General features: G+C 37.8%; 1 protein-coding gene across 2 annotated transcripts in view; it reads right to left on the reverse strand.

Annotated features, from left to right (window-relative positions):
* LOC124789919 (transcription factor IIIB 90 kDa subunit) overlaps nt 1–12,470 on the reverse strand; it is a 378,195-nt gene that overhangs the window by 301,489 nt on the left and 64,236 nt on the right. For both annotated transcript variants that reach the window (XM_047257442.1, XM_047257452.1), the window contains exon 4: nt 11,925–12,029. In XM_047257442.1, the coding sequence (XP_047113398.1) occupies nt 11,925–12,029 (105 nt within the window). The remainder of the gene's footprint in view (nt 1–11,924; nt 12,030–12,470) is intronic.

Genomic DNA, 12,470 nt, shown 5'->3' on the forward strand with positions numbered 1-12,470 from the left:
AGCTTATTCTTCAAACTTCGTAAGTAGGTTTTTGCGGGACAGTTCGCATCTTGTGTCTGTCTATTCAGATTTTCCACTATTTCCATGATGCTTTCCCAAGAGACAAACAAATCTGTGCCCATTCCTGCTGCTCTTTGTTGTATATATTCAGTATCTCATGTATTAGTTTTTCCGTCAGCCGAAAAGCAAGCAGCACTTGTGGGGGAGCAAGTGGCCATTTTCAATAAAAAGATCCAACTCCTATACAGGATGGCTAAAGATCAGTATCCTACTTAGCAGTGCAGAGTGCAGCAAAGCATAAAGTGGTATAGGTATATTAATAATTGGTTCTTTTTACCACCCAACTCAGATGATACAGTTGCTGGATGGTTCAAGGAAAACTGAAGTCTCAATTTGAGAGCACCCTTGATTGATACAATTATAGTTCATTGCAAATTCAATCTATCTCTATCTGATGACAAAAATACATGTTTAAAAGTCAGTGGCAGGCATAAAACATCACCTGAAATTGTACTAAATGCTTTCTCTACAAATTATTTTGACCAGTTAGTTCAGGAGTCCATACGAAGCGAAAATAGTTGTGGTAACATACCAGACCTCTTAGCAACAAACACTCCAGAGCAAATAGAGAGCATCATAATGGGAACATAAATTAGTGACCAAAAGACACTGTAGTGAGAGTGAATTGTGTAACATCCAAATGCAACAAACACAAAATACATCTGAAAGCAGATAAAAATTAGCTTAACACCTTCCTAAGAGACAGTTTCCTTTCCTTCTGCACTAACTATGTAAACATCAGGCAAACAAGGCTTAAATTCAAAGAAACAGTTTCTTGGAAGTTGAGAGAAAAATCAATAAGAGATGGAATAGATCCCCCTATGGTGCAGAAAAAAGAAAAGGTATGCCACATTTAAAAGAACACAAAATCTACAAGATTGGCAACAGTTTTCAGATGCTCATGACGTGGCACAGACATCAATACAAGAGGCTTCTAATAGTTTCCACAATGAATCTCTGTCTTGGAATCTGATAGAAAATCCAAAGAGATTTTGGCTGTATGTAGAGTATTCCAATGGCAAGACATCAATACCTTTAGTGTGTGACGGCAATGGCAATATTACTGATGAGTGTGTCACTAAACCGGGGTTACTAAACAAGGTTTTCTGCATTTTTCTCACAAAAGAAGATGCAGTAAATATTCTAGAATTTGAATCCAGATAACTGTCAACATAAGTAATTTAGAAACAGATATGCTTCGTGCAGTGAAAAAATTTAAGTCACTTAATAAAGGCAAGTCTTCTGGTCTAGCATATATATTAATTAGGTTCCTTTCAGGAAATGCTGATAAAACAGCTCCAGTTTCAGGAGTCATGTAAAACCACCCAATAAACAAAAAAATCAGTATTTACAGACTGTGAAGTTGCACAGGTGGCAATAGAAATAATCTGCTGAATTATAGACCCAAAACATTGACTCTGATTTGTAGTAGGATTTTGAAACATAAACTATGTTCCAACATCATGAAATATTTCAAGGAAAATGATATACTGACACATAAATAGCATAGATTCAGATAGAACAATTGACCTTCATTCACACAAAGTAATGGGTGCTGTTGACAGTGGTTCTCAAGTTGATTCCATATTTTCAGCTTTCCAGAGGTCATCTGTTCCTCACAAGCAGCTTCTAATCAAGCAACATGCATAGGGAGTATTGCTACCAATCTGTGGCTGGATTCAAGATTTTTTGATAGTTGATAGTAACTGACAGGAAGTTATCTATAGAAACCAAAGAGAGATAATTTAGGAGTCAATCTGAGCACTCTTCTTAGACTGCAGATATGGTGCTGTGATTCACCATCTAGTAAGGTCATCAGAAGAAGATAAAAAAAAAGACATCTGCAAGATGCAAAAAGTGGCACACGCGCGCGCACGTGTGCGCGCGCGCGCGCGCACACACACACACACACACACACACACACACACACACACACACACACACACAATAAAAAGTGTGAGGTCCTCTACATGAGTGAAAATGAAAATCAATTAAATTTTGATTATGTGATTAATCAGATAAATTTAAAGGTTGTAGACTCAGCAACATACCTAGGACTAAAATTACAAACAACTTTAACTGGAACCATCACAAAGAAAATTTGTTGGGAAGGTGAACTGACAACCATATTTTACTGGCTGAACACTTAGAAGATGCAACAAATCCTATAAAAAGATTGCATACACTATGCTCGTGCACCTTCTTCTAGACAACTGAAGTGCAACATGGGATCCTTGCCAGATTGGATTAATGGAGGGCACTGAAAAAGTTGTAAAAAGGGCAGCTTGTTTTGTATTATCACAAAAAGTGACCTGGGGTAGCAACCAATAGAACAAAAGAGTCTTTTTTTTAATTGTGGCCACATCTTGTCACAAAATTTCGATCACTAACTTTCTCCTCCAAATATTCCAGTATTTTATTGACTCCCATCTACCAAATGAGAAATGATCATTGTAATAAAATAAGAGAAATCAGAGCCTGCATACAAAGATTGTGGGGTTCGTTTTTCTCCACACATAATTCAAAAGTGGAACAGTGAACAAACAGTCAACGCGGTTCTATGAATCATCTGTCATCACTTAAGTGTGAATTGCAGAGTACTGACGTAGATGGAGATATATTCTGTTCATGTGTGATTCTTTTGTTGGTTAAATTACATACTACTTTGTGTATTCTATGTAGTGTTAGTGAATTAGTGTAAAATGAACATTCTCGTGGCCAGTTTGTGTATTACATCGCCAGTGATTTAAAAGGTGTGCAGTGAAAGAGTCGGTATAACTCATTATCCTCTAGGCACTCCTTGTGAATCAACCAGTAGGGAAAGTGGGAGTTCACCTGCTCATTGTTCAGTTTGCAGACACAATATAGTTCTACGTGGTATGGATCCCACACATTTATAAAACACATTATCACAATGCCCTGTGCTGCTAGACATCACATTTCCCACCCATCCTTTCCCTTTCCTTCCCCTTCCTACATTTCATGCTTACCGTACATTTTGAGATGTGTTACTTAGGCATTTTGTTAACAATCTCCTTTGTAGACTGACTGCATTTTCCCAGTAACCTGCCGATGAAACTAACACTGTCATCTGCTGTACCTAAGACAGACGATGTGATCATTCATTTCATATCCTTATAAGTTTCCTGTTTTGGAAGGCAGCATATTAAATTTTTAAGCATTTAAAGTAAGTAGCAAATATCTGTACCATTTTGAAATCTTTTAAAGATTTGCCTGAAAATGTGTGCATCTTTTTTCAAATGGTACCGGTAGTTTATTACAGACAACCACATCATTTGGGGAAGTCTGAAGTTACTATTAATGCTGTCTGCAAAGTCATTAATATAAAACATGAAGAGCAAGGATCCCAACACACTTTCTTGGGGATGGGTCCCAACACACTTCCTTGGGGCACATCTGAAATGATTATACATCCAAGATAACATGCTGTGTACTCCCTGCCAAGAATTCCTCAACTCAGTCACAAATTTCACTAAATACCACATTGGATTGTACTTTTGATAATAATCATAAGTGTAGTCCTGAGTGAAATGCTTTTTGGAAGTCAAGAAATTCTTCATCTACCTGATTGCCTTGATCCATGGATTTCAAAATATCATGAGAGAACAGCATAAGATGGGTTTCACATGGCTGAAGTTTTCAGAATCTATGATAGATAGCATGGGGGGAGATCATTCTGTTCAAGATATACCATTACGTTTCAACTCAGAACACTCTATGATTCCAGAACAGATGGTACACTGTGATTAAAGGATAGGCCAGAAATCTTGTATAGAATCTATTCAGGTCCTAGAGCTTTGTTCAAGTTTAGTGACTTCAGCTGTTTTTCAAAGCCACTGATCAATACCTCCTTAAGGCATGACACTGTTGCATCTTTCTGTAATTCACTGAACATTTCAATCTTTGTATTTGTTGTAGTTGCCCTTTGTACTTTGTTGCTTCAACTGCCTCATGGTCATAGATACAAGTTTAAACAGAGGCATTCTCAAAGGGGTCATATCTGTTTGTTGCCTTCGATCTAATATATTTCCAGCAAGAGTGGGCTTACAAACTATCTGATGTATTTATTTTCAGCAATAGCATTTAATACATTTTTGCAAGATATCATATCATGCCCACCACTTACAAAACTGTAACTATCCCAACTGATTGTTGGATGATTAAATTCTGCTCTGATAATGAAAGTGTGATTGGGCAACTTACTAGAAAAATGACACTACCCCAACTGATTGCTAGATGATTAATGTCTGCCTTGATGATGGCAGTGTGATTGGGAAACTTATGTACTAGGAAACTGAGGTTTTCTCTGAAGTTTTCAGTTACAGCTGAGAGTATATCTGGTGGTCAACAGAAAGGTCCAGTTATAAGTTTATGACCATTCTCATACTACAAGGCATGTTTTTTAAGTAAGTACCGTTTTGAAATTAACAAAAGACATGCTAAGATATCTCAATAATTTTATTTTTACATGAAAGCCTATACCTTAATCTACTTTTCTACATAATTTCCATCAATATTGAGGCACTTGTCATAACGTTGTACCAGTTTTTGAATACCCTACTCATAGAAGTCTTCCGCCTGACTTGTTGACCTCTGCATCACCACTGTTTTGACTTCGTCATCGTCTTGAGGACGCTCACCACCCAGGTGTTTCTGCAAGATGAAACATGGGTGGCCTACATCACACCAGAATCAAAGTAACAGTCCATGGAATGGCGGCATTCAGATTCACTCAGAAAAATTATGTTTAAGCAAACAATTTCTACCCGGAAAATCATGTGCGCAGTTTTTTGGGACAGAAAAGGGGTATTGCTTGTGGAATTTCTGCCCTGTAATGAGACAATCAATGCAGCAGCTTACTGTAAGACATTGCACAATCTGCACTGTTCAATTCAGAACAAAAGATGTGGTAAGTTGAGCAGGGGCATTGTTTTGCTGCAAGACAATGCCCGTCCCTATGTAGCAAATCAGACCAAAGATCTCATCACATCTTTTTGATGGGAAACTCTAGATCATCCTCCATACAGCCCCGATCTTGTGCCCAGTGACTACCATCTGTTCCTGCACTTGAAGAAACACCTGGGCGGTCAGCATCTTCATGATGAAGTCAAAACAGTGGTGATGCAGTGGTTAATAAGTCAGGTGGCAGACCTCTATGAGGAGGGTATTCAAAAACTGGTACAATGTTATGAAAAGTGCCTCAATATTGACGGAAATTATGTAGAAAAGAAGATTAAGGTACAGGCTTTCATGTGAAAATAAAATTATTGAGATATCTTCGCATGTCTTTTTTCTTTTTTATTTCAAAACGGTACTTACTTAAAAAACACACGTTGTAAGTTTTGCACAATGTTGCATCCAGCTTCAATTTCTATCTTTGCAGGTCTGAGTTTCTTATCTGCTGTCAAAAATACAACACACCAATTCTTATTTGCCTGTCCTTTTGATTCACTTAGATTTAGCCCAAAAATCTCATTGCTATCAGTTTCAGGTTTAAGCCAGCTTTCTAAGCCTAGTACAATGTGATCTACACTGCTTTTTAGGAATACAGATGCTTGAAACTGTGGCATATTGTTACAAATGCTTTGGCAGTTGATCACTAGAACTGTAATAGTTTGGTCTGTGCGTGTGAGTGGGGGAGGGGGAGGGGCATTTCTTTGGGTATTTTACAAAGTTGATATTTCAGTGCCTGTGATGTTCAGAAGTACAATGAAATGTTCCTTTCGATAAGCATGCGTGTCCAAAGGAACAGGCTACGCGGCAACTACAGCTGTTATGAAATACATAAAATGTATTAACAGTTGTGAATGTGGATAACAATCAGCTGTATAATGAAATAATGACAATGAAAATTTGTGCCAAACTGGACTCGAACCCGGATTTCCCGATTATCATGAGTAAGTAACTTTCAATTACAAGGATTTCCCGATTATCATGAGTAAGTAACTTTCAATTACAAGGTCTCCCCTGTATGAGAATATACATAATAGATGTATGACTGCAGGTGTAGACACATGGTTGATGACACATGGAAGGTTGGATCTGGCCTGAGTCATGCTCAGACAGTGTAATGATAAGGCTACCGCCATTTGGGTTTGACTGAGCAAGTTGGTGGAGTGGTTAGCACACTGGACTAGCATTCGGGAGGACCATGGATCAAACTCACGTCCAGCCATCCTGATTTAGGTTTTCCGTGAATTCATTAAATTGCTTCAGGCAAATGGTGGGCTCATTCCTTTGAAAGGGCAGAGCCAACTTCTTTCCCCATCCTTCCCTAATCCGATGGCACCTATGACCTCACTGTTTGGTCCCTTCACCCAAATCAACCAATTCTTCTCCATTCTTTCCTCATCTGATGGGATCGATGACCTCACTGTTTGGTCCCCTTCCCCCAAGTCAATTAACCAATCTGGGTTTGAGTCCCAGTCAGGTACAAATCTTCATTGTTGTCATTCCATTGCATAGCTGACAGTTGTCCATATTTGCAACAGCAAATACATTTTGTGTACCATACAAATACTTTGGGGTCTCCTAAGGCTATGGATTAGGTGGAGAGCTATCTAATATAAAAAATCATTGCATGCAGGCCACAGATTATCAGCTACCTGGGCAGGAAACTCTGATATGTAGTGCACACATGATCCACACTCCTCGCAGAAAGATTGTGTTACAGGAATTCTCCCCAAATCTCTCCAAAATTACATGCCTTTCTGTGATGGCATATTTAGTTGGTCTCAAATACCTAAAGAAATTAATTATTTTGCATTTGTCACAATGATAACAATCAATACTCACGACCTTTCAATCATATTCTCTGTTTATTACCCTATTATATGTTCATGAATCTCTTACTTACAAGGGAAACTCCCCATCACACCCCCCTCAGATACAGTGGTAAGAGGGCCCAGAGGAAAGCCCAACAAAAACGGAACCCAGATCAAGCATGAAAACAGTAAGAAGGTGTACTGAACTGTGAAAAAAAGTAAAATAGAAACAGTGAATGGTCCAAGAACATGAAGTGCAGTATAAAGCAGTCTAAAAGAGCAACGGTGTCATGGTTAAGTGGTCACAGTATTGGATTGCCAAGCGGGCAAGCTGTGTTCAAATCTCCCTTGAGCCCATCATTTTTTTTAATTTTTTTTTTCCGCTGTTTGCTATATTCAAATTTGTGTCATGCTGTAATGTCCACTTGCAATGGTAAGGTGTAAGGAAGGGACCTATAATGACAGTTGATTTTGCTCAACTTCTCTATTAGCAGCCAAATGGACGTGGCTTTCGAATGGGAACCACAAACGTTTGATGACAAGGTGACAAATCAACCGAATGTTCCGCCAGAAAACATGTCTGGTGTGTCAACACATTAGTGACAGTATGTGTGTCATATGACACGAATCTCTACTCTCAAGTAAATAAAGGAAAAACATAATAGTTTGTCACATAAGTTGCAACAAATTAACACAACAGTTTCACAATCACACAGTTTCTCTCTTTTCTGTCAAAACATATGTTTTTAACATTTTTGAAGATGCTTTCCATTTTGGAAGTTTTGACTCTTGAATTCCTTTGTTGTAACTTAGTTTACACCTGTTTATTCGTTGTTCTCATTTCTGTGGGACATCTATGTGGCATCTCACCTGCTCTCACTATTCGTCACATTTACTTGTGACGGTAACATATTCTTACCATGCTACTCATATTGTACAACCAATGTATAGTATGACAATTGCCAAGACTACAGAAAAAGAACAAACACTCATATGATGGGATAGACAGTTCAAAATGTCATGGGGAAAAAATAAAATAGGGCACACCAGAGTTTTGAACACGGCTCATCCGGTTTGCATTTCAACACCGTGACCACCTAACCATGACGGCACGGCTGTCGAATAATGATTGATATTGCACTTGTTACGCTTGGACCATTCACCATTTCTATTTTCCTTTTTTTCAGAGTTCAGTACACCTTCTTTGTGTTTTCATGCTGTGTGTGTGTTCAGTTTTTGGCGGGCTATCCACTGGGCCATCTTACCACTAAATCTGAGGGAAAGGGGGATGGAGGGGTGAGGAGGAGGAGGGGGGGGGTTGCAATGGGAAGTTTTCCTTGTCAGGTCTATAGTTATTTGAGCAATGAGAAAACCTGTCAATGAAGTTCAATATAGGAAGGAATAAATAAAACTTCTACAAATGTTTTGCTGGTTTCTTCCTGCAATTGAAGTGATTCATTTTGAATTTAAGATTCCTTTCAGTACTTTCTTCCTGCAGTTGAGATGATTCATTTTGAATTCAAAATTCCTTTCAGTAGTGCAATCAGTTATGTGGTTTCCTAAAAGAGAAACTGTCAAAGTGATGCATGTTATTCACCTGGTAAAACACACAAGAACACACTCTCCAATCATCTGGACAACTCTTTGTAAAGCAGAATTGCACTAGATTTCATGGGAGATGGACTTGCCAATATAAAAGGAGGTGGAGATTATTGTATTGCCAGTAGAGAAGCAGAAACAGCAGGTTGTGTCAGTCAGGAGAGTTCAGTGACTTCAAATGATGACTAGTCATTGGATGTCACTTGAGTAACAAATCCATGAGGAACCTTTCAACTGTTCTAAAGCTGCCCAAGTTGATTGTTGACATGAGAATGTGAAGCAGAAATGCGAAGGAAGAACGACAGATAAACCAAGCCCAGGCTGACCTCAAGTATGTACTGACGGACAGAGACCACTGATCATTGCAAAAATCACATTAAATCAGTGAAAGGAATTACTTGTGAGTTCCGAAGCGCTACCAGCAGTCCAGCTAGTACAATAACTTTACATAGGGAGTTATAATAATGGAGAACAATAGTTGAGCAGTTTCTCATAAGCCGCACATTTCTGTAATCAGTGATTAGTAACGCTTGAGGTGGTGTAAAGAATGATGCTGCTGCACAGTGGATGACTGGAAATGAGTGATTTGGAGTGATGAATCACACTGTACCATGTGGGAACGAAACAGGATTTGCGTCTGGCAGTGGTTTGCACACAACAACATTCCTGTAATGGACTGGCCTGGCCACAGTCCTGATCTGCATACCATGGAACACCTTTGGAATGAGTCAGAATGTCAGGAATGAGTCAGAATGTCAATCTGGATTCAGCTCTTGACGAAGAATGGACTGCTATTTCTAGACAGATATTCAGACACCTCATTGGAAGTGTCCCAAGCAAAGTTAAAGCCATCATATTGGCAAAAGATGGGTACACACCATATTAATGTCCACTAATAGGAATCCAGATACTTTTGATCAAATAAAGTATGCTTATCACAAGCCCACAAAATAAGTTGAAGCCAGTCAGCAAAGGGGAAGCTTAAGAGATGTTGAAATTAGAACTGTGGCAAACTTGAGTGTCAATTGTTCTTGCAAAAACTGACTGCTTTGCCATTATCTCCAAAACATTACATGTGAAGAAAAAGAGACAAAAACAGCTACAATTCTGCATGAAACTAAACTAACAATTCCAGAAAACAGGAAAAATTTTGATACTGAGAGTAGCATACCAGTCTTACCAGAAAGACCCATACCTGTCCCCATGAAGGAGGGATAGTAAGAACATGTCTGTGAATCAATTTACAAAAAAAGTTACACCCATATTCAGTACATAACATGACCATTCATGAAGTCATTCAATACTCTAGATAAGCACGCAAATTTGAAAGCTACACTACAATGTTCGACTTATTGTTTTGTGCCTCCTCATTATTTACTATCTACTGCACGATGTGACGTAGCCTTCACTCTTTGCTAATTCCATTATTTCTGTTCCACTTAATACTTTCTATTTTCTTATTAATTCTCCTTTCCCTTCAAAAATTTGTACCCATAAACTAGCCCAATTTTGATTAAATTTGTCCCGTATTATTGCTATAACTGGGTGATATCTATTTATTCCACTCTGTATAAAGATACTATTGATTTTTGTTTTTTTAATTTATGTGGAAATATCACAGTGAATTATTTAATTTTCACATTCCATGTAAATTTCCCAAATGCCTCTCTAGCACTGATACATGAGTCAATCAGACACCTCATTGGTGATATCATATAAACTCACCTACAAGTGGAAATATTACATGCCTTCTCTCGATAAGACAATGGGGGGGAGGGGGGGGGGGAGGGGGGGGGGTATTTGGTGCTATAATCAAGGATGTTTGTACACAGTCTGGCCATCTGAAACTATAGATCAATACCTCTCTCATTCAAAGTTTGCATAACATTGTCTTATCTAGAGCCCATCAATGTGAACAAATGATTGATTTTCCATCACAAGAAAATGGAAGAGTGGTGTTTTTTAAAAGTGATTATTCATGCCTGTGGAAGCTGGGAGACGTTGCTGACAAATGCTGATCTAAAAAATTAATCCACAATTAACACCATGTCAAATAGGTGCAAAAGCAAAACATTCTACCCTGTCAATGTATTCAACACACAAGACTTAAAACCCAGATGAACATTACTTCTGGATCAAAAGTTTAGGTACATATTCAAGAAACAGGAGGTGATACATACATACAACATTTCTTTCATGCTGAATGGTTACAACAATGGTTTCATGTTTGTCAGATGAAGGATTCATAGTTCCAGCCATAATGATTCAAGTGATTTCGGATGAAGACCAAGATGTTTTCAACAACAAGTCCACATCTGATCCACTGGTCTCCCTATTTCCAACTCAGCTAGATTTTGGGTTTTAATGACCTTACTGTCACTATGCCCCTCTTCTCCTAATTTTCTTTATAACAGAGTGATATGCCAGTGTCATGGCAGGACAGCTTTCTTCATGATATCTATACTATAAACCGAACAATGGAAGTTGCAAACTGAAATCCTTTGCGGTAATTCCTTTTTAAGTAGGGTACTTGAATTGTTAATATAAGAGAAAGCTTGTCTTCCTTCCTCAGTTGACTTTCACTATTTAGCTAATTTATTGGCAATATCACAGAAAAATATAGTCCACTGTCAGAAGTACCAGTACAATTTTTGCTTGTAACTTTCGACTTGGTCATTTCCAGATCAGAGTCCCTTACCTCAAATAGATACATTTACTCTTCTCTATTGTTCTGAAAGTTAGTAACATAATCACAGAATCACCCAGTATATTAATTGCATTTTCATGGATTAAGCAGTATCTCAGGTCCTGTAAATGATTGATCGAAACACTAAACATCCAGACTACAATCATACTACGTTTTAGTAGAAGCAAATGCAATAATGGTATCAACTGCATTATTTTCCAACAAAGGAATATATCCTTTCCTGTAGTCTAATCTTTGATAAAGGGTTTTGATTTAATAAATCCAATTTATCGACTATATGTCCAATTCACATTAAACAGATCAACTGTTAGAATGTTCTGCTGAAACACAAATGTATGAAATCATGTTGGCCCCACCTTGCTGACTGAAAAAATGAGTTAACTTATCACATGGATGAATTGAATTCACTTTCTACTTTCATTCTCTCTGACTACTAGGACTGTGATGGTGACTAGTGTCACAGTATGTATAAAATCTGTGTGTCCTTTTTCATATCAAGTTTTTCAGTTAAAGAAGAGGCAAAAGTGATTGAATATGCACCATCACTAGTGATGTTGGGATCTCTATTCTAGAAGAAACACTGCTGAACTTCACATGGCATTTACTCAGTAAGTCCGGAGAAATGCACTGATTTGTATGGATATATTTAAATATGCAAAACTGACAGAGCATTAAATGAAAGAAATCAATTTATAAAAGAAGCCCCTTCAGAAAGTATTGAAATTGTCATCAGCATCACAACCACCACCAAAAGCGATAGCACTGCTACTCACCCATTGATGGAATGTTGATACACAAAGCTTGTGACAATCGGAGGTATGTACGTCCCAGTTCATACACACAAATTTGAAGCACATCACTGAAATCAATCAACATATCTGAACAAGATGTTAAGGATTCAACTGCATTAGGAAGACTGAGTGAGCTGTCACACAGTGTATTGTTTATACTGAGGTGAATACAGATGGGAGATTAGTGCTTGATATAAGAGTGTATGATGGAATCAACAATCTTATGAAAATAATGCACAAAATATATATAGTATTTTTAGGGGTTTATAACAAAACTAATGGCAAAGATATTCTCATTAATGATGTTTTTGCAGTGCTAAACAAGAAAAACAATTCTATTAATATTTCCTGTGATCAACCCACGGCCAATAATTCTGTAAAAAATAAAACAATACGAGGGCTGGAGTTTTAGCTCCATAAAAGAAAGCAAGTCAGATTAATGGACACCACTTCGGGTAGAAAACTTAACTCTTAACTGTTTGATGTAAAATGATGATTATCAAAGGTTTTATAGTTGGCTTGTACCTG

The sequence above is a fragment of the Schistocerca piceifrons genome, chromosome 1, assembly GCF_021461385.2.
Source record: "Schistocerca piceifrons isolate TAMUIC-IGC-003096 chromosome 1, iqSchPice1.1, whole genome shotgun sequence".
Lineage (NCBI taxonomy): Eukaryota > Metazoa > Arthropoda > Insecta > Orthoptera > Acrididae > Schistocerca > Schistocerca piceifrons.